This window comes from Chrysemys picta, chromosome 5, assembly GCF_011386835.1.
Source record: "Chrysemys picta bellii isolate R12L10 chromosome 5, ASM1138683v2, whole genome shotgun sequence".
Taxonomy (NCBI): Eukaryota; Metazoa; Chordata; order Testudines; family Emydidae; genus Chrysemys; species Chrysemys picta.
This window is the reverse complement of record NC_088795.1, coordinates 59,700,287-59,723,863: the sequence shown is the minus strand read 5'-3', so window position 1 is coordinate 59,723,863 and position 23,577 is coordinate 59,700,287. Positions and strand designations below refer to the sequence as shown.

Below are 23,577 nucleotides of genomic sequence, written 5' to 3'. Positions count from 1 at the left end.
AATATCTGGTCACTATATTCAAGGTTGCATAAAGATTATTTAAAAAAAAAAAAAACACACACATCCTGTTTTTGGACAGTGTTTATACCTATCCAGTTAGGGATACAAAGCTGAAATTTGACAGGAAAGCAGTCCTTATTTAGAAGAGAGGTACCTTTGAGTACACAAGTTATTGATTTGGCCACATTCTTAGCCTTTGAAAATCACACTCCATGAATACACAGTACAGGCAGCACCATTTTTTAGCTCTTTTTTACCAGTGTTTGTAGTGGTACCTTTTCAAGCGTACAAGTTACTTAGAAGTCTGAGTCCTATAGACAGTCAATGGGACTTAGGATCCTAAGTCACTTGGGCACTTTTGAAAATTTATACTTAGAACTTAACCAGGAAGCCTGGACATTCTGAATGTAGCTTTCTGTACAGAATAATCTCATTTCACAAAAGTGGCAAATGGTTCTATTAATCTGATGATGCCTGTTATCCAAAGTAGGGTCTTGTCCCATCAGTTTAGCTGGTGGCATGATTCATTTCACATGACAGGATGTTTCAGATAAGTGAAATCCCAAGAAATGAGCCAGACTGATTTCCTAAGTCCAGGAGAACCAGCAGGTCTTCAGCTAAAGCACCTCATTCAAAGCACTTCAGCTCTGGACAAAGCTCTTTAATGGTAGGTGGCCTCGCTGAAGTCTTACCTAGTTAGAGGGCCCTAGGGAAGCCAGCCAGCCAGCTCCCTGTAATTGGAACTGGCCAGCAGGATTTGAAATCTGCAGTCAAGGAACCCTACTGAGAAGGCTTCCTTGATTATTTAATTCCCCCAGTTATCCAAAGGTTTCAGGTGTTTCCAGAGAGCTTCAAATAATCCAGATTCTACTGTATTGTTCTTCCTGTTTCAATTAATCATATTTCCCTATTGAATGCTGTGTGGCTGTCGCAGAGATATGGGGGGTATATATGCTCGTTTAAAATGCACACTTCTTTGATCATTCAACCAATCTCTAGGCCTGTGGATGGAAAAATTGTACCAGCTCGACTGCCTCCACCTAAAGGCATTCCTGGAAGGCCACCTCCACCAAAACACTCTGGAACCAAGACCTCTTCCCAAAAGGACCCTTTTTGCCGATCCTCGTCTGACCTGACACTCCATAAAAGACATGACATGTTTGGAATGGGAGTCAAGAGAGCAAAGAGTCAAGTTTTAAAAAATCAAGACCCAGCATTACCGCCTCGACCTAAACCAGGGCACACTCTCTACAATAAATACATGGTGAGAGTGGAGATATTGTGCCTGGCTTTTGCATATAGGATAGAGCTGTTTCCAGTACAGAGTATAAGGTGATTTATTGTGAGGGAGGAGTCTGCTGCTCTTCACCTTCAGCATATTTCCATGGAGGTGTGGGGGGGTGTTTATATATAAAATAGCTCTGCCTCCTTCTCCACAGTCTTTGGGTGTCTTGTGAATGAACCTGGGGTGCTAGGAGGAAATGGAAGCTACGCTGTGGGGTGAGCAAGGACTGAGATAAGGGAAAGGCTTCTTGTCCCCTCTGTGCACCCTTAGCTGGTTTTAAACTCTGACTTGAATTGTATAGGTGATATTTTTCAAAGGCACAAATGACAGTTAAGTGCTAAATACCCATTTTCTTTAATAAAACAACAACAACAACAACAAACCTTTGAAAATCTCTTCCTAAATTGTTTGTCCAGTGGCCAAAACACATAGGAGGGAAAGGTGGATGTATCTATATTGCGTTGCATCACTGTACAGGCTCTTGTGTTCATGCAGCATGAATTTCAGGTGTTTAGAGTGTGAGAGTTCATTTGATTTGTGAATAATTTGTCTGGATTTCTGTTTAAGCTGCCTGTGCCTCATGGAATTGCCAAGGAAGATTTCTCTCCTAGAAACCCTGGAGAACTCGGCTGCAAGGTAAAAGAAATTCATTCTCTCTCTCCCCCTCTCCATCTCTGCAGGTACACACTAAATCATTAGTCTTTTATTATGTTAAAGCATCAACTGCCTTAAGCTTTAAAGGTTACACTCTGAAAAATGTAATATTGGTTTATTAAATCTCTTGGTTTCAAAAAATGTTGCCGTACCTTAAAGCATGGGGATGTTCTTGTGCTGCTGGAGCAGATCGACAGCAATTACTTCAAGTGCCAAAAGGGAGGGGAAACCGGCAAAGTGCACTTGTCTCATATGAAGATAATCACCCGCCTAGATGAGCATCTGACAAGCAAGCAAAAGGTAAACATTAAGAATTAATTAAATCTTTTTAGATGGTAAACTCGTCTGTGCAGGGATTGTGCCTTGCTATGCATTTGTACAGTGCTTAGCACGTTTCAGGGCACAACGGTAGTAATATGATTAATAATAAGAATAGCAATTCCAAGCTCTCAGCAGCACATTGATTTTATCAAACGTGTGCATTTCTTACTTAATACATATTAGGAATACATTTATTTCCAGTACATTGTAATTCACATTGCTCAGTTTTTGCACTGTGTTCATGTTATGTACTCTTTGTATTGCATTGAATTACATTCAAACAAAGCAATTATTCATCAGCCCTCACTTCATCAGCCAAGGTATCGTGGGAGGTAGATTAATATGCAGTTTTTGTGATATTTCCTCTATAAACTTACCCCAATCTACTCAGAAAAGCCAGTCTCCCAACATTTTTGGATCATCAGCTGAGACTGTGCTCTCTCTCTCTGTTGTGATACCCCGTACTATGGAATCTCCCCCCTACCCCAGCCATGCTTTTCCAAGGCATGCTCCCCCCCAACTTCTATATATGCACATCCCTCCAGCAATGTACTGCTCCTTAACTAGTGAACCACTGATGGGCTACTAGCTGATGATCTCACTCTGATGAATCACAGGTAGGCTGAGGTAGTCTCAGTTTGCAATCCACGGCAAGATCACTATGTGAGGACCTGCACTGTGGAGGTATGACTGAGTAAGCAGGGCTAACATGGGGCTCCTTGCTGAAAGGGCAGAACGGGGGCTCTCAGCTGGTGGACTAAGGTTTGCCAGCTTTGAATACTGGAGGTCAGACTGTCACAATGGCTCCTTCTGGCCTTAAAATCTATGAAATTTATGAATGAATTTTTGATAGCCCACTCTAATCAGTTTAGGGCTGATTTAGTGTGGACTTAAGGGCAAACCTTAAAATGGTTGAGAGTGACTAGTATGGAGACACTCAATCACTGGTGCTTCAAGTTGGTGCAATACAAACAACTGAAGCACAACTAGTTGAATGCTGCACTGTAGACAAGCTCTGAGAAAATAAGTCAAAATGACTTCTGCTGACCCTGATTCAAGCACCTAGGGATGCTTAGCCAATCAGGAAACCACAACAGCTCTGAGCGTAATTGATATGATGTTCAATATGTGGACAGCTGATATCCCATCTATACTAGGGCACACAATGTTGCTAAAATTTGTTCAGCCGAACTGATGTTAGAAAGAGTGAGAAATTTTTTAGAAAATTTTCCTAGTGTAGAAAAGGAACTAGTTAATGTAAAAATGCACCCCCAACTTAACCAAAATTTCACTGATATAATAATGTTCATGTGAAACCTCACATGTTCACAGAATCTGCAAACTCAAAAAACTGCAAATGTTGAAATTTAATATCTATGTTTAGTTTTACATTGAATATCATGCACAGCCCCAACCAAATCTTATCAGTAGAGTATCTTTATTTGCACTACAATGTAGAAAAACCTCTAGATTAACACTTCATGAGCCAAATATGTTATGGAGATGACATAGCTGATGGCCAAAAACAAAAAGGGGGGAAGATATAAGTGCCATCAACCAGCAAAGTGTGGTGCTCCCAGAAGAAGGAAAAGTTACTGTGAGAGTCATTACTACGACAGAAAAGGGCTATAGAGGTTTTAAGGGGTATAAAGGAGGTACCATCAGAATAACATGGCAAAAGTCTTCAGATAGAGTGTGCTGCAAAACTCAAAATTGTTGTAATACAGTTGGATAAGAGGTAGTGAATATGAATACACTGCATCATTTTTCCTCTCATTTAAATTGGTTCTACACCTGGGTGACTGCATTCAATGGAATTACTTTTGATTTAAACCAGTATAAGTGAGAGAAGAATCAGGCCCATTAATTTATGCGTAATAATAATTCCTTTCTTTAAAGGTGGCAGTTTGGAATCATACATGCATGATGGAATTGTATCCAAAGCAAAAATATCTTTCAGAATCAATAATAGAATGTTCATGTTAATATCTTTCATAATTTCTAAATTGCTTGTGTTTTTTGTAAGGATTCAAACAATATTCAGAGGGTTTCTGACAAAAGTGCTCCTCATGCTGTAGTGCTGCATGATTTTCCAGCAGGTGAGTGCACATAAATAATACTAATAAGTGTATAGTTTGACTAATAGCGTAAAATGTGCTTCCAAAGCAGAGAAGAAAATAGTCAAAACTTTTCTTCTGTTCTTTGGAACACTGAGGTTTAAAGGGCATGTAGCATTTTGATTTTCACAGGAATTTGAAACGTGGTACAATTGCAGGGCCAAGTTGCTAAGTTTGGATCCAAACTTACCCCGAATGTGTGCATGCTCTGTTTCATGGTTTTAGCTCAGAACAATTTTGAGTTAAAGCTTACATGTCAAACCGTATACCCATGTTAATAAAGACTTTTTAAAACTGATTCAGCTTTTGGGTATGGTGTATATTTAATAAGCTTTTACTTAGAGAAATTCCCTGCATTTGACACTGACTGTAACTGAAATGATGCTGTCTTACAGAGCATGCTGATGATTTGGACCTCCATTCTGGAGAGACTGTTTATCTTCTGGAGAAAATAGATAATGAGTGGTACAGAGGAAAACTCGGGAATCGCACAGGGATATTTCCTGCCAACTTTGTTAAAGTGATTGTATGTAGTCCATTTCCATTGAAATATAGTGTGTTCCACTTATGTTCATGATCAAGGCCTAATTTACCTTCTCTCCTGTGCATTTTATACTTGTTATCTAGGTAAATTTTGCATCAGTGCACAGAAGAGAGATCAGGTTTTTGTGTGATATTAGAAATCTACTTAATCTTGCAACTCTGCCCAACCATTATAGGTATGATTATCATGTTAATTTAAAGTCAAGTGAGAGAATTGCAGCTGTTACTTAAGAAATGCTCATAAATCACCCCAAACAGATTCTGTTCTGTTTCATCTGGGCAAATTCCCATGGGAGTTTCCCTGGTGTTACAGAGCAGATTATTTTAAACGGCTACACATAAGCAAGAAGCTGCTCTTAAGCTACACTTAAGCAAGAAGTCCCATCAAGGATTTGCATTAAATTGTTTGAGAGTATTGGGATGCCTTCAACCCTCCCAAGATGTGCACCCTGACATGGTATGTTGATATTGAAGTATGTTTTAGAAATTGCAGCAGACAATAAAAAAGCTCCCAAAAGAAAACAAATTAGAACTCCTAAAAGGAAGGATCACTTTATACAATAAGGGTAATCAAACCAGTGGTGAGGAAATATTGAGGAGATAACACCATGGCTGCTAATTTTTACAGGATAGCCTGCTCAATGCAAAGAGACCTGGATAAGGGAATCTGAGACACAGGACATAATAGACACAGTTTTTCTAAGGACTTGTCTACACTTACAGCGCTGAAGTGGCTGGGTCGCTGTTGCACTTAGTGAAGATGCTACCTATGCCAACAAGAGAGCTTCTTCCATCAGCGTAGGTACTCCACCGCCCTGAGAGGTGGCAGTTATGTTGATGGGAGAAGCCCTTCTGTCGACATAGCGCTGTGTACACTGGGAGTTAGGTGGGTATACCTACGTTGCTCAGGGGATTTTCCACACCACCCAGGCCTGGTCTCCACTGGGGGGGAATCGATCTAAGTGTTATGCAACTTCAGCTACGTGAATAATGTAGCTGAAGTCTATGTATTTAGATCTACTCACTGCGGTGTCTTCACTGCGGTGAGTTGACTGCTGACGCTCTCCGTCGACTCCGCCTGCACCTCTCGCTCCGGTGAAGTACGGGAGTCAACGGGAGAGCGCTCGGCAGTCGATTTATCGCATCTAGACTAGACGTGATAAATCGACCCCCGCTGGATCGATCGCTGCCCGCTGATCCAGCGGGTAGTATAGACAAGCCCTCAGAGATGTAGTTATACCAACATAAGTTTGTAGTGTAGACCAGGGCCTACTGATAGTAGCATAGAAACTTCCACTTCATTTATGTATCTTTTCAGTCATCCGGTGGATAAGTGTACTGATCAAGGAAGTCAAGAGATCTGGATTCCATTCCCAGCCCTGCCATTGTCTCAATATGGGACCTAGGGCAAGCAATGTCACATTTCTGTGGGCTTACTTATGTGGCTACTTAAGATGTGATTTTTAAACCAGTTTAGTTAAAATGGTGCCAAAGGCTTTGTGGACATGGTGATTTTGGTTTAGCTCAAGTCCATTAGGAATCAACTTTAACTAGTCCAAAGTGTTCATACAGTGTTCCACCATGATCATAAAGTTTTTTACACTGGTTTAACTAAATGGGGTTAAAATCACACCTTAAGTTACACATGCACAACTTACTTTTGGAACTGCTGCTACATTAATAACTTTAGGTATTTTCTAACCATCGTGAGGGAGTTGTACACAAGAGACTCTGATTCCATTTTTTAACGGTTTAGGTCAGTGAGTTTTAATATGCTCAATACCATTACTGAATAATAAATATTGTCATAGTTAGGAATAGTGAGAATGGGTGGGGGTGTTACACCCACAAAGGACTAATACTGAGATTTGTTAGGTAAATAGACTGCACCCTTCACCTTCTTCATGTTTCCAAACAAACATTATGTAATTCACAATTTGATTTCTATTGATGGCTAACTTTTAAAACAAAGTTTTATTCTGTTTTAAAACAGTGGAGTGAGCATCCTGGGCCAAATTCAGCACTGGTGTAAACATGCACAATCTTGTTTGAAACAAAATTATGTTAACATGAAATAGGTACCTTTTAGTTTGTGTCAGTGGGGTCTAGTTGGAGCAGAGCACTCATGCTCCTCTAATTTGCACTGGGGCTCTGTATAGATAAGTCCAAAGTCAGTGGAGCTGCGCCAGGCCTGCATTTGGCTCACTCTGTCAGACAATACTGGAATTGTTAGAAAACGTACTGTGGGATCCAGTAGCTAATAAATAAGGGGGAAATGAACCTAGGAACGTGTTCCTGAGCTGCTCTCATTTTAATTTTTTCTGTGTACCCAGGAATGATTCTTACATACTAATATTTAATTTTGAAAGTTTATTTTATTTTTAAAAATTAATTGAACTCTTTTAGCACTAAAATATTTTCTTTACAGTTTGGAAATTTAAAACAATCTGTTGGGAAGAAAGAACACTTTATTAAAAAAAACAGTTAACAGAGATAATCAACTCATTGGGGCCAGAGATTCAGTACTGATACAAGGGCCAATTCTATCTCTAGCTCATAATGTTAAGCTGGATATCAGCATGAGGTCTAGGCATCAAATAATAATACTTAGCATCTCTGGTACACTTCAAACATTAACTAATTAATCCCCGTGATGCCCTTGTCAGGTAGGCATTATCCCAAGGTAAAGCATGGCCCAATCCAGCACCCACAGATGTTCAATGAAAAGACTCCCATTGATTAGTGAGGGACTTGGGTCAGGCCCTCAGTGAGTAGTGACAGAACCAGGACTACAAACAAGGTCTTTTGACTCCCAATCTTATGTTTAGTCCACTAGGCCATGCTGCATATTTTGCAGCTCTCTTGTGTGATAAAAGATGAGACGATGACTGTGATATTTTTAAATAAAAACTTAAAACCATACACATGCAGGGTCCCTTAGTGCACAGCCTACAGCTCCAAATGGGATAAGGAAGAGGGCTTTTGGTGACACTTAATCTCTTTTTACATTCTGTCTTTGCATGCAGACTGAAGAACAATTTGAGATGTGTTAGTTTATTTGGGGGTACAGATGGCAAAATCTGGATGATCAAAGCCCGGAATGGATATTTCTAAACAGTAATCTTGACTATTGTGAATTGCACTAGCAGATAATAGATTGCAATATCAATTATGAGCCTGGAGCCAAAAGCAACAGTGTGTAGTAGCATCCAATTCCATTTTCTGCCAGTCAACAAAGAGGACTGTTGCTATTAAAACACACTGTTAGTAATGTAAATTATGAAACGTTGTTGTTTCTTTCCATAATGTTGAATAGCAATGATGATGGGCCCCTGGCATCAAAGAGTTAAGTGATTATGCCAAAACAGCACCCACCCATCCCCAATGTAGCCAATGATCAGAACATTCCAGTGATTATGTAGTGCCATGTGGATAGGGTGACCAGATAGCAAGTGTGAAAAATTGGGATGGGTGAGAGATAATACATGTCTATATAAGACAAAGTCCCAAATATTGGGACTGTCCCTATAAAATCAGGACATCTGGTCACCCTATGTGTGGCATCTGCAGCTGAAACTGCAATGTAATTAACTAATTTGAATGGAGAATATTCTAATTTTGACATTAAATATGCTAAATTTATGCCACTATAATTGTGTATTGAGTTTTGTGTTTGATTGTGTATTGTTTTTTTATTGTGTTTTGTTTTTTGGTCTTCTCATTATTAGATTGATGTTCCAGAGGAAGAGAACAGGAAAAAAGTATTGTTTTCATCACCATGTATTAAGTGAGTTTCATACACATTGTTGCTCTCTTTTTCATCTTGACATATATGAAAAACAAATACGCAGAAAGATTGTTTACTTCAGATTTACAGAGGCATTAACGTTAATTTAGTCAAACGCTGATGCACCAATATTTTAGTTTATGCTGTTTAATTTTTGCAAACTAGGAATATTTGAATAAGAATTTTTCCATTTTTAGTCTTTCATATGAAATTAAGCACTAATTACTGTAAAATAGAACAAATATTCCTGAAAGATGACTAAAAACAATGCATTTTTATTTTTGGCTGGAATATAAACAACAGACTGAACTTCACGGATTTAAGAAATGGCAGCTGATATTGACTTTGAAATAAATCATTTTTTAAATCTGCTTTTTTGAGATACTGAGAAGAGCTATTTCTAGGGCTTGATGCTGAGAGGGTCTGTGCACCTACCATTCCCATTAATTGTATGTGCTCAGCACCTCACATGGTCAATTATTATAGACTTATTTTGATACAGAAAGACTATGAGAGGCAGTATCATTCCTGGTGCAAATGGATACAACTTGATTTCAGTTGCATTCCATAGTATCATTTTTGGACAGTGCTAGTTTGTTGACTTACATGATTGTTCACTTGCAAAGTAAAAAACAAAATGAAGCAGAGGTGGGTTACACAAAACAGTCTGAGCCTTTCCCTTAAAGGTAAAGTTAAAAAAAAATAATAATTTCAAATTAATAGTAGAACTATTCAAACTCCACTTTTCTGGTAGCTTTGAAAGTCACTAGAAAAGATCAACAGTAGCAATCTGATTTTAAAAGTCCCTCCATATCACCCTCTTAAAAAAACTACTACTAACTTTTAGCAAAATAAACTGAAAAATTTAGAATTATGAAGAAGGGTGACCAATATGTGATCAGGGTTCAAATGATGTCACAGAAAGAGATGGGGAGTGGGCAGGGATTCCTTTTTACACCTGTGTGACAATCTGCTGGGGTTCCCAAAACTGTGAGTTTCTGTGTTGCCCCTCTCAGACTCAGCGTAGCAGCAGCAAAGTTCCCACTTGCTATGTGTCAGCTCCCCGACACACTGGCTTGTGTGCCTTGCCAGCAAACTTTTTAGGATTCTGCCAGTCCAAACCCTGTCTCGCAGGTAACAATCAGTGAACCCCATTCCCAAGTTCCTCAGAGACGTCTTTCTGCAACACTCACAAAAACAAGTTTGCTGGTCCTTTAACAAGACAGTACACAGTAGCTTATTACGTTCAATGGGGCTAACCAACAGTCTATTTCAATCAAAGCGTTGAGTTGGTGTATGGTATAAGCAAAACAGGTTTGTTAACAAAAGGACACAGATTTAAGTGATACCAAATATAAGGAATTAGGGTAGAAATGGTTACAAACAAAATAAAATATGCTTCTAAGTCTAAAACTACTTAATATACTAGTGTCTTTTCTTCAAAGCGGTTTTTCTCACCATAGTCTTTCTTCCCGCATGGCTGGCTAGACCTTTAGCCAGGACCCAACACATGGAGCTGAAAGCGCTTGGTTTCTTTCATTCCTAAGGTGAAGAATAACTAAGGGGTTCACTTCCCTCCTTATAGTCCAGTAAACATTTGAAATGTATTATTTTGAAGTGTATCCTCAGATAAAGTTCCTTTCCCCTGCTGGGTGTGGACACCATGCTGTCTGGTGTAGATTCTGTGCTGGTTCCTCCCTTGCTGGTGATTTTTAAAACGCAAATTATCCCATCCTGCAACCTCTGATACAAGTGACTAGCCCATTGAATTTGGCCACACCTGATCTGAGATGTTGGCCTCTTTCCTTTGTCTGGAGAAAACCTGTGTATGAATTCTCCCTGACATCCCTGGTTTAAACACATTTTAGTCACATATTTCCAGCACATCTTTACAGTTCTTTGTGGGTTAACTATATATTCATTGTGCAAGAATATTAATGATCAGTGAGTTATTAGTTTTCCAGTGATATATTACATGCCACCTTTTGGGAAAATAGCATGACAACAGAATGCAGTTTGGCATGGGGGAGCTCTTAGGGTCACAGCCTCCTTCACCCTGTATTTCTGGGGGTGGTACTAAATGATAAATAATTGGTGCATTCAGTGATTTAAATATTGCTACACAGCAACTTTATGTTCCAGTTAAATGAAAAAAATTGAGTTCAGTGTGTAGTATCTTGCTGTAAATTGTAAAGCTGTCAGGGGCATTGTTTTTTTTTTTTTCCCCCTACATTAAGAGTTTATATTTTCTGAAATCCACCATGGAAAAATAAAGCTTGTCCCAATAGAGGAAAATTGTCTTCTCTGCTACAAAACATCATGCTGCATTTTCAAGGTTTTGGGGGGAGGAGGTGTGTGAATCTTGCTGTACTATTTAAACTAGCATTTCACAGTGGCTCATCTATCAAACAGACTAAATAAAAATGTGATTGCAGCCATTGCTGATGTGTGTCCCCCGCCCCGTCCCCTCCACTGAAGATTGACTACAGGCCGTCCAGCTATAAAAAATATTTTAAAAGCCTATGTTGCTCAGATTTTTTTTTTAATGTGGCTTCAGCAGAATAAGACCGCATTACTTTTCCTTTTTTGTGTATTTCTTAACTTGGAAATATTCTATTGGCCAGCTTCTTAACTGTGCAAAATATGAGTGGACAGGGGCAGGGTGGCTTCGAGTCAGCTTTCCAAACCTCTGATCCTGGGCAGGCCAGCCAGGAAAAGAGACCTGATGCAATTGAAAGCAGCTCTCCGGGACCAAGGTGCCAGCTAGGGATCAGCCACAGCACTGCTCATGCTGCCTCACTCCCTCCCACTCCTGGCATCCTACAGCCTGCTACTTCCCACTCGACATACACCCTACTGAGAGGCAGGGATTGGATATTGGAGAGCTAGGCCTATGGATAGTTTGTACCCGTTTAGGGCAGCTTTCTGCCTGCTTTGTGCTGTCTCAGTACAACCTTTAGGCCCCCATTTTTAACCATCTTGGCCAGAAAGATATAAATATGGTGGATTTTGCTTCATGATCACTATTGTGGGTATCCTATGCAATTTGTTCTGGCTGTGTAATGCCCACAAGAAGTGAAATGACAAAAATATTAAAATTAATATGTAAAGCCAACTTATTCTTTTGTTTGTGCAGGGGTCCGAGATGCGTAGCTCGGTTTGAATATATCGGAGACCAGAAAGATGAGCTAAGTTTTTCAGAAGGTGAAATTATTCTTCTTAAGGAATATGTAAATGAAGAATGGGCCAGTGGAGAGCTGAAAGGCACATCTGGAATTTTCCCCTTGAACTTTGTGGAAATTATTGAAGATCTGCCTGGATTAGGTACAATATATCAGCATTCTCTAAGTGTGTAACTGGAATAGAGTCAGTGTATACCATTTAGTATTGCATGCAGGTAGTATGACATAATGTATGAGGAGTTGAAAAGAAAAATGCACTTTATTTAGAAGGACTACTAAAAATGAGGAAAGGGATTAGTGAAGACGAGACAAAAATGAAAGAGGACAAACAAGTGAAAATTGAAAGGAAAATTAGCCTTTTGAAGAGAAGCCAGTTCTTGAATACAGGAAAAGCTGTGTTATCTAGCACTTTACTAGCTGAAACGCTCTATAAACTGGCATTTTTGATCTTCATTGGCAGTCCGGCTGGCACAGGACTGGCAGGCTCCCTACCTGGATCCGCATGGCTGCACGGAAGCAGCGACATGTCCCCGCTGCTCCTAGGCGGAGGAATGGTCACGAAGGGGCACGGGCCAAACTCTCTCCCTCTTAGTTAACTAGAATTTTTCACTTACCAGCACCTCACATACCCCCAACATGCTGGATAAAAAAGTTTTTACTGCAATATGGTATCGCAAAATGCTGTTCTTGATTTTCACTTCCTCTCCAACATGTTGAACTCACATCACGTGAAATTCTGAAGAGCAAGAGCAAATATTTGAACCGTTTATACTTTATTATGTAGGTGTAGGAGCACCACTGAAGAACAAGAGGGAGAGTTCTGCTTGTCTTTCTCAGGTAGGCTATTGGAATTCAATACACTGAAGCCAAATTAACATGAGGTAAATTGCATAAGATAAATTTTCATAGTGATGCATAGGGAGATCAGCTACACAACCTTCGTCGAAATTAGTAGGCATTATTAAGCATCTTATTCTCAGTGCATTGTGTAAATAATTACTCATAGAAACCTCAATTGCAATTGATGAAATGATTCAGTTAGCAGGAAGTCATCAGACATAGTTCTTACTCTTATTTCCTTTGTTTAGGCAATTTCTATTGTTCAGTCTCTTGTGATTTGTTGAGCTACTGTAGTTTAGTTTAGTCTGCTTTTAATTTGTAATGGGCATTAGATAGTGTCTTTTGTTTCTGTTATCCCGCCACTAAATATGTTAAAAGGGGAGGCAGACAGTATGAGACAGGAGTAACCCATGTGAAAGTTTCTTAAATTGGATGATCATTGAAATGTTATTCTAAGCTACAACTGTATAGAGCACATATGGTATAATGGTTTACACTGGGGTAATTCATTTGTGGGAAGGGATTAATTCTTTGCTTAATTAAGGTCTGTGGCCCTGGTTATACATTCAGCACTCTATGCCCCCACAACTCACAGTGGAATACCTGCTGCTTTCAGCAGTAGTTTGGACAGCGATCGGATATATGGGCTGTATGTAATATCTAAAGTTAGCTCTTACTGGTTCAGTGCCTTCCTGTAACATTCATCATTGAATAAGAAAGTCAGCCACTATTCTTGCCCTTTGTTTATCTTCTTTCCCTCCCTTTGTGAATCTTCTCTGTTCTTTCTTCCACATTTCCTTCCCTATAGCAACTCCTATTTCCCAACCCAGTGGACTCTACTCCCATTTATCCCCTAGATGAAAAAAATGATCATTACATAGCTAATGGTGGGAGGAAATTTTCGTCATTGGGCTTTGAAGATGACACTTCAGTCAGATTAATAAGGGATAGAGCAGTTTGCGCTGAATCACTTACATACTGTTCCCATTTGGAAGGTTCTAGTCCTCATAGCTACAGAGAGAATTTATTTAATTTATGAAAACTTAGATTATGGACAATCTGAATATGCCAGGCAGGTCCTATCAATACATTATACAAGCCATGCATTTCATAGCCCTGGGTTAAAACAAAAGAGTAGGGGTCAGGGAGATCATGACGTTTAAATTCAGTTGAACCAGTTGATTGTGTGGCTTTGGTACAAATTACCCCTTCACTTTCCTGTGTTCCTGTTCATTCAGCAGAGCCTCCTTGAAAACCAGCTTCTGTGGCAGTGTGACACTTTCCTGAGTTAATAACAAGTGACCAGGGGGACAAAACAACAATATTTTCAAAATCTCCTTTTCAGGCCTCTTGTAATTTCTCCCTTTTAGACATCTCTTAAAGTAAAACATGTGCACACAAAAGATCATATTCAAAATTTGCTTAGCACTGTGCTTTGAAAGGAAGAGAGTCAAGAAAAGGATTGTGCACCTCTACAAGCATCGTAAACCAAGTCTGTGGATTCACGATCTCCTCTGTACACTTTGCAAGTCAGGATTGTTATAAAACTCTCCCTCTCTCCCCCCTCACCCCACCCCTTAACTTCAATACTCTAATGCAGGGGTTGACAACCTTTCAGAAGTGGTGTGCCTAGTCTTCATTATTTATTCACTCTAATTTAAGGTTTTGCGTGTCAGTAATACATTTTAACATTTTTAGAAGGTCTCTTTCTATAAGTCTATAATATATAAATAAACTATTGTTGTATGTAAAGTAAATAAGGTTTTTAAAATGTTTAAAATAAAATTTAAAATGCAGAGCCCCCCCCCCGGATGGGTGGCCAGGACCCGGGCGGTGCAAGTGCCACTGAAAATCAGCTCACGTGCCGCCTTTGGCACGCATGCCATAGGTTGCCTACCCCTGCTCTAATGTGTGTTAAACCAATTAAGCAAATATTATAATATGAAAAAAAAATAGATTGTATTCATGTGGGTTACCCCCCCTGTCTAAATCTATGGCTCCACCCAAGTCTCTGTTTTAAAATATACTTGACATTTCCTGCAAACAGGTCTTGTGTTTGTTTACTTTGACAGACTGATAGACAGTCTGGAGAGTGGTGTGAAGCGCTTCATGATTTTACAGCAGAAACCAATGAAGACTTATCCTTTAAAAAGGGAGACTACATCCAGATATTGGAGCATGTGGACTCAGAGTGGTGCAGAGGGAGACTGAATGATAGCGAAGGCATTTTCCCAGCAGTTTTTGTTCAGACCTGCTCCGGTACAGTATTTCTAGTGGAAGATAAATTCTCATTTCTTAACCCAAATCCCTGGTAACAACCACACTTATTTGAAGTGCTCATAATGACGATTGGTGCTCTAGTTCCTAGTGATGTAATTAGCTAGGTATATCTGTAACACTAAGCAATACTACAGTGACATGCCATTGTCTAGAAATCAAACTAGACCTTGAACCAACATTTCCCAAATAATGGCACAGAGCCAATCACTACAGCTGAAAAGATACCATTAGAGATGAGAACTTTGCTCTAATTTAAGTTTGCATTTGAAGCTGATCTTTGTATCAGTAAACAATATCCAGGTTTAATTACTGCTTGGAATGTTTAATGTGCCCTGTACTCTAAAGTAATACTAACATCCGACAGGAAAGCCAGGTTAGTTTTGGCCTGGGCTTTATCACCGAGGTAAAACCATTGTCTTCAAATTAAATCTACAGTTACAGCTGTCCAATGCTATAGCCTTCAGTGGGGTTTCACAGGTGTAACTGAAGGCACTGAGCCAAGTTGGCAGCTGGTATGAATCAGTGTAGCTCCACTGAAGATTCGGCCCATAATTTGTGGACAGTGGAGTTGCATTGATGGCCCTGTCCAAAAAAACTAACTTACTCTATTCTGTTTAATTGAAGAAACATGAGCATGAAACCAGTCTAGTTCACTCTCTAAGAATGGAATTAGTTCTCTATGGCTAACAGTAGCCAAAAGCAGTAAAATTTTAGGTTTTTTCCCACTCAATTAAATACCTGTGATTCAGAATATACAGAAAGTAAGGTGGCTTTACATAGTTTCAGAGTTTGATACTGTTACCTACTGCTCCATTACTATATACATTACATCAGGGTAGTCAATTATTTTTTTGTCAAAGTCCAGGCTCCAGAAAAAATAAAAAATAATAATCATAATAAAAAGATTTCAGGGTCCAGTCAAAAGCATCTGGAAGTCCAGATTTGGCCTGCAGTCTTCCTATTGAATATCCCTGCATTACATTTTCCAGGTAGGAAGAGAAAAGACCAACTCTTCCCTGTAACACTTCAGTTAATGAGAAGGGTTGGGTAGGTAAGCAGCGGGACAAGCTCTTGACTCAATCTCTGAAATCCCCTTCCTATGAAATGAACTCATTTCTACTGCAGAGGAAATAATCTGTCTGTAAGGAATATCAACAGCAGATTTCAAGTGAAAAATGTTGAGTTTTTATAGTGGTAGAAGTTCATTTCTCAGTATGATTATTTTATTATATTATTGTGACCCATGCAATGTGTAGGATTTATTGCAGTTGTGTTCCACACTATGAACTAATAATGCACTCTGTGAATGTAGGGAGAGAGTCCAAGCACTGAAAACCTCGTCTTGTTGGGGAATTCTCTTTAAAAATTGTTTTTATATTTTAAGCAAATATTTTGTAATCACTTGTGTGTTGTCGATATTCTACAGCTGGAGTAAAGACAGCATCTCCAGGATGCAGGAAAGGAAAAGCCAAGGCTTTGTATGACTTCCAGGGAGAGAATGAGGATGAGCTCTCCTTCAAGGTAAATATCTTAGTCATTGCTGTTAGCTCACAGACCTCGAAAGAGATGGGGCAGCACTCTATTAAGAAAGCAGATTGTATGGAGCAGACCAACTGAGCTGGACCTCATCTACCTTAGAAACACAGCTAGAAAAGGAAAACTTTTACTGCTCTGGAAATAAGGCCAAATCCTTGGACAGAGTGGGGGAGTGAAAGGGGCACAAAGATGGCATAACGCCCACCTTTGAAATCTGCTGCCCTGTGTCAGTCCAGTTCCGTGGCATAAATTAGAGTAGGTTATCAACCAGCCCCAAAGGGGTTGAAACAACAGCTCTGTGAATCCATGAAGAATAGGGAAGCCCCATCCATGCCAGAAATGCTTCTACGGTAGCAGTAGGGAGGTTGGCATAGGAGCAATTACAATGAATCTGTACCCCAGGAAGACTCGCTTTGCAGTGGGCTGATCCTCCTTTGGCTGGTTATGTTGACCCCAGGCTGCCCAGCAAGAGTTACCACATTCAGATTTGAAAGTTACGAGGTCAATAAAGTAGCAGTTTATAAATGCCTCATATCAAACATCTACTCAGCCTCTGTAGTGCTTAGAGCTAGCATATCCACCTCTGCTAACAGTGCAAATATATAACAGTGCTAGTACTAGGAAAGCCCACATCCAGGTACTCTTCATCAACATTCCAGGAAGATCACTAGAATATTAGATGAACCTGAGACTCAGCAGCCAAGTGGTTATTTACTGAAAATGAATCAATTGTTTCAGGATACTTGCAATACATGGACTGACCACAATGTGTCTGTTCCCAAAGGGAAAAGTTGAAAATCTGCATGCTACAAAAGGGCTATTTTACAGTTCGTCCTAGCAGGGTACATCATGAGGGTGTATCACTTAGTCAAACTAGGATTTGCTCCTGGATCTTTGTCTGTTTACTGGGGATCTTTCCAAAATGTTAACTTTTTGATGAGTGTGATAAATATAAATAGTAGCAAGTATCGAAGTCCCAAGTGTTTGTCTGTACCTCTGTTAATGTGGATGTTTTTGTCTTTTCTATAACTTTACTGTGACTTCAGTCAGGTACAGCTGTTCGGAAAGGAATAAAATATCTTGAATAAAGTCAGATCGTAGTTTTAGTTTGACAAATTGATCCTGTCACCTTGTCACACTTCTTAGAAAAAAGATAAAATGAAGTTTTCTGACCAGATGCATTCATTTTCAGTTGTATCAAAAATTAGAGATCTGATCAAATAGGGCATGATAGAATTTATCCCACTGTGCCTAGGAAACAGAAGACGGGATGAAATATAGGAACGTAACAGTAGTAGTTGCAGCAACTACACCCTATGATGGTGGGCTCTTTAAAATACATTCAGTACAGTGTGTTTGGGTTTCCTGAGACGTTTTCACAGCACAGCATGCAGTTGTGACATAGAAAATCAAATGACATACTGCTTGCTGGGTATTCAGACAGACTATTTGAAGAGGTAAAAGATGTTAGCAAGAAGGAGTGGGTCTATAGTATATCAAAACCAATGACCTAGATACTGAGGGAACTTGAAACTTAAATTGGCAAGACCTGCATAGACATTCAAAGCAAGATCAGATGAATAGTAATCTCAAAAATATTACCTTTTACTGTGACTAAAGCAGATCCTATGTGAGCACTTAAGTTTTATGTTCTTGGGAGACTACAGGAGCAGAGTATTCTAGAATAAAAGCAGAACCAATGCACTGGAAGAAAGGACAGGACTATGAGAGAGAATTTTAGATTAAGCGTGGGGCACAGCATGATGAAAATAGGAGCAAGGAATAGTAGATCAGACAGATAGTACTAATTTTAGTCCACTTCAGACAACCTGTTAAACTCCTCAGACCATTGTGCCCCACTTTTGGGAACCGTAATATGAAGAAAAGGAGTGAGTGTCAGGGATGGATAACAAGAACAATGGGGGTCAGACACTTAACTTGTAGCAAAGAGCTGAAAAGGAATTGTACTTACTAGGAAAAAAAAAAAAGTTATGGGAGAATATACTTCCCTGTTCCATGACATCAAAGAAGTTTAAGTGGCTCATCAGCATATACTCTGTTATATATACACCAAAACTAAAGGGGCTAGATCCAAAAAGAAATGTAGGGACTTAACTGTAACTTTAGGTACCTGTATTAAAAAAATTAGATTTTTAAAATCCCTGCTCAGCTGCTATAACCTTGTTTCCAGGCACCTAAGTTTCCAGTGATAAAGTTCATTAGATGCCTAAAAATCCACTGCTAGCCAGGTACACAGTTGCTTCATTCCAGGCACCTAGCTCATGCCTAAGCCCTGGTGGGATCTGCCAATTAGGCATTGCCCCACTTATCTTGCCTAAGGGGCCCAATGTGATAGACATGCTCAGAGGCCTGCCTGATTTGGAGCATGAATTTGAACCTGCATCTCCCATTTCTCAGAACAGAACCCTAACTATGGGATATTTCGAGATAGCTGTCTCCCAAGTCTGTGAAGATGTTTTACTTCGTATAAATGTAAAGTTAGCAAGAGCTGCCAATATTGTATTTTTATTTTTCTCTATGTAAATCAAAGTTTTATGGAGGTGAATTTTTGTTACTGCTTCTCCCTCTAATCCCATATCAAGCTATATTTGAGCAGAAAAGATTCATCATTGCTCATTTTCTTACAGGCAGGTGATATGATAACAGAGTTGGAACCTGTAGATGAAGACTGGATGAGTGGAGAAGTACAAGGCAAATCTGGAATATTTCCCAAGAACTTTGTTCAAGTTCTATAGATATCATAGGGATGGAGCCCAGTTCTGCTCACTAGGCATATGGAAGCAAATGCTTATCTAGCACAAAGGCACATTATACTTCAGCAAACAAAGAACTACCATCTTTGTTGTCACTTGAGTTATTACTTTGACTATCAAATATGATTTGCACTATATTGTCCAGAAAGAGAACCACATCATATATAACATATTAATTCCTGAAACACCAACGTTTGCCGTGACAACAAAACTTAGTCATACTTTGTGAATGTTCCACATGAGCTAGCAAACAGAATTTCCACAGGATTTTTAATAGTTTCCAGCTAGGGAAATTAAATGTAGTACAATATCTTACAAATTAAGTGAACTGCATTCTAGTAGTTGACCTGATCTGGTATTTCATTTATCCTGCATAAAATTTGCATAAATTAAGATTGTTTAATAGGCTTTTTAGAAATGCATTTATTTTGCAGATTTAAGTATTGTATGTTAAATATGTATACCACATTTTTGATTTTCAGATTTCACTACTGCTTGAGTTAATATCCTCATTAGCAATAAAAAGCAGTTGTTTTAGGATTGAGAGGATAAAGGTACCATTTATTATCTTGCGGAAAAATGTCAAGCCCTAATGTATGATCGACACCTTGTAGAGTCAGACTTTGGTATCCCATATATGAAATGACAAACAAGCAGGAGGATCAAAAGGCTAAGAAAACTTCACTCACTTAATAGTTTCTCCATCTTTGAATGTAGGGCTGAGTGAACATGTGAAGTTCAAGGTTTTTGTACTTGTAGAGTTCATAAAACTGGAATGAACTCATCAATCTTTTTTACTGAAGAGTGATTACACCTGTCTGCCCCCCCAACACATTTTTCTAGTTAAAGGGAAACCTGCTCTGTGTGTTAAGGAATAGATGAGAAGTCACCAACATTTAAAAACAAAAAAACCCTCACCTTTTGGTTGGTTCAAGCTAGTGCCCCAGGGAGAGTGTTTTCCTATTAGAAATTCTCTCTTTCCCTCTCTGATCCAGTCTCTGGGTTTGTCAATCTTCATTTCTCTTACACAGAAACAAACCCACTTCCATTCCCATTTCAGTTTAACATTCAAACCTGACAGTGTTTGAAATTAGCAAGAGACGTTTACCTAGCCGTTCTATAAACCCCCAGCACGTTTCACGCCGGCTGCCATTCTTATGTTTTGTTTTGTTTTTTTTCAGTGAAATAGTTCATTTTAATAGGAATATTTCACAGCCTTATGTCTATGAGTAAGAACAACTAATTGAGGTATCCACTAAAAGTTATTTTCTATAAATCAGCTAAATAACATATAAGATGTAGCATTGTAAATTATCTGTCAAGGCAGAAAGGTTAATTTCTCTTGGTGGCTGCTGCTAACAGGCACAAAGATTTATATTTTTTTAACAAACAATGCAAAATTATATAAGTTAAATTATAGAGACTAAATAAGTCTGATATTAGACATATTTCCAGATAAGAACAGTGCATTCTAAAAACCAACACTTTCCAGAATGTTTGACAATAGCTCCATATTAAACAAGTTAATTGTTAACCCACCTCCCATTCTGGGCCGATGTGTACTGTAAAAAAACAAAATCAAAACATTTAATCTTCATTATGCTGCAGTTTATTCTGTACATGTTCAATGGCATCCTATTCTCACATGAGCAACTGGCCTCTTTTGTAATCTCTGAAGAACAAGGCAACTGAACAAACTGCGTGTATATTATATCTGAGGATTAATATGTGCAGGTGGCAAATAAGGAAAGCCAGGCTTTTCAGAATCTCTTTCCATCAGAAAAGCATAGCATAGGGTAAAAGTCAGAGCATCAAGGTGTTGGTTCAGCATTGATCATTTAAAGTTTGGAGACCTTTTTATCAAGTTCCATCTTTAAAATCTTGATTTAATTTTGAAGTCTAACACAGGCCTCTCTACTGCTATCTCTCATCTTATGATGATGATTTCCCCTGGGCTTATAGAAAGGATGTTCAGATACTATAGCAATGGACTATATAAAAACCCTAGTAAAATACAATAGACGTTAGCACTCAAAACTTGCCTTTTTAATTTTTAGTTCATGGACGAAAAGGAAGTTATTTTTATTTTATGTGCCCAAAAAGTAAATTCTAACTCCACTTAAGAATGATAAACCTATATGTACTCTCTTTTGGAAATGTCTTCTCCCCTTTCACTTGAAGAAAAAAAAACTAGTGTTGCTTTACCATATGGGTACCATGTCAAAGGTTTAAGCAAAATGGACTCCTTTCACCATGGCTCTGTGCCAATGCGATTGGTAAACCGCCTGTAAATATTTTGAATAGTAGAACTAGTAAAAATTTAAGAACTTCATAAAAAAAGACACTTACTCAGCTTGCTTCCTCCAAATGAGATACCTAAATCATTGAGGAGACAGATAAGGTATTAGTGTGCAATGTTTACTTACTTTTGACTTTGGGCTTGTCTACATGGGGGGGTAATGGGCTCCATAGTGCACTTCAGAAATCACATCCCTAATGTGCTGTGCATTAATTGGTCTGTGTAGACATTACTGGTGCTCTTTAATGCAGTGCTGTTTCAAACGGTGCTACATTAAACCATACTAGTGAACCTTTACCGTGCACCAGCAGGGTATATACATGGAGACATTGATTTCTAAAGCACATTAACATGGGCATATCTCACACACCCCCACAGCTCACATTACCTTGCTGTGTAGACCCTTTAATTATGTCAGTTCTCTAAAGCTTTGATACAAATATTTTTGAACCAACAGTGCTGAATTTATAAATTTTTCCAAAAGAAAAAGGGTGTGTGAAGTTTTGGCTATATTGGCCTATTAATAATTTTTACCACTTTAATTTAATGCGTGACATCCATTACATTTCAAACTTTTTAAATAAACATCTGTTTAATTGAATAATCCTTGTATTTTATTTTGTAACTCTGAATACTAAATCAGGAAATATAGCAAACATAATACCACTTATGTATTATACTTAATGTTTAAGTCATAAAAGGATAAAATGGCTGGAAGCTGCAAATTCAGAACAATAGTGCCATCTAAGGGCTTTTTATATTATTGTAGCTTTGCCAGTTCAGAAAATCATCGCTTTAAATTTCAGTCCCTTGATCAAATTAATCTGTTTTGCAAAAAATATCTGCTTTACTATTAAACCTTCATGGTCACATATATTGTCTACACAGAAAAAATCTAAAATCTCTATTGATTACAAGGATGTAATTCAGCAGAAAGGGAAAATGAAAAGGGAAAATTCCTGTGAAAATCCTAAATTACATTTACAATTAATATGAAAGATTATGCTATCTTGAAATTCAACCAGGGACCTATGATTCATTAATATGATACAGAGTGGTTTTCCTAAGCTTAAGGCTGTTAGTGTTTTGTTAAATCATCCACAGTGAAAGTAGCATCTTTGTAACAGAACACATTTTTCCATGATTTTTATATATAGTACAAAATAAAAACTTTTACATTCTGCAAGTCCAAATTTGTCTCCAGAATTATGGTAACAGTATAAATTAAATTTGTATTTAACCAATAAATTTTTATATGTATGTCTGAGTCACATTTGAGTCTGTATTTACCTTTAACGCTCACTAATTCTGATTTAATGAAAGGACTGATATCTTTAAATACACAGATCTTATATCAATATTTCCATTAGGGATTTAAAAAAATAAATAAAAATAGTACACTGTATAAATGTGCCTTACACCAGTAGTCACCATTTTGGAAATAACTGCACCTTTGTCCTTCCATAGTCTGTTCAGTAGACCAGGCCTCTAGCAATCACCTCTCTATTAGAAGTGTCACATGACTAAAGCTACAATTTTGTGTCAGAAGTCACAGAATCCATTACTTCTAAAGACCTCTGTGACTTCAGACCTGGCGGCTGGGAGCTACAGGGTCGCACCACCTCCCGCAGCAGCAGGGAACTGTGAGGTATCCCCACCACAGCAGGGCAGGAGAACCCCCTCCCCCCCCCCGTAGCTTCTGCCACTGGGGAGGGCGGAGGGGGACCCTGGAGCTCTGAGCCACCCCGCCCCTTCCCATTTTATCACAGATATTTTTAGTAAAAGTCAGGGACAGGTCACAGGCTTCTGTGAATTTTTCTTTATTGCCCATGACTTTTACTAAAAAATATCCATGACAAAACCTTAGCCTTACACGACTCTCTCCATCCAACCCAGGGATTTAAGCTGCAGTTCAAGGGCCTGCCAGCCTTTACAAAACCAAGTACATGTATAAGTTCT

The 23,577-nt window shown here is 38.7% G+C and overlaps 1 protein-coding gene across 13 annotated transcripts in view; it reads left to right on the top strand.

Annotated features, from left to right (window-relative positions):
• SH3D19 (SH3 domain containing 19) overlaps nucleotides 1–22,878 on the top strand; it is a 140,562-nt gene extending 117,684 nt beyond the window's left edge. For 10 of the 13 annotated variants that reach the window (XM_065597803.1, XM_065597802.1, XM_065597811.1 and 7 more), the window contains 11 exons: nucleotides 1,000–1,264; nucleotides 1,853–1,921; nucleotides 2,099–2,239; nucleotides 4,287–4,359; nucleotides 4,773–4,903; nucleotides 8,649–8,707; nucleotides 11,844–12,031; nucleotides 12,674–12,726; nucleotides 14,802–14,988; nucleotides 16,436–16,530; nucleotides 19,194–22,878. In XM_065597803.1, the coding sequence (XP_065453875.1) occupies nucleotides 1,000–1,264; nucleotides 1,853–1,921; nucleotides 2,099–2,239; nucleotides 4,287–4,359; nucleotides 4,773–4,903; nucleotides 8,649–8,707; nucleotides 11,844–12,031; nucleotides 12,674–12,726; nucleotides 14,802–14,988; nucleotides 16,436–16,530; nucleotides 19,194–19,301 (1,369 nt within the window). In that variant the 3' untranslated portion in view covers nucleotides 19,302–22,878. The remainder of the gene's footprint in view (nucleotides 1–999; nucleotides 1,265–1,852; nucleotides 1,922–2,098; nucleotides 2,240–4,286; nucleotides 4,360–4,772; nucleotides 4,904–8,648; nucleotides 8,708–11,843; nucleotides 12,032–12,673; nucleotides 12,727–14,801; nucleotides 14,989–16,435; nucleotides 16,531–19,193) is intronic. The other 3 variants (XM_065597806.1, XM_065597800.1, XM_065597807.1) reach the window with 1 other exon arrangement.
• The last annotated feature ends 699 nt before the right edge of the window (nucleotides 22,879–23,577 follow it).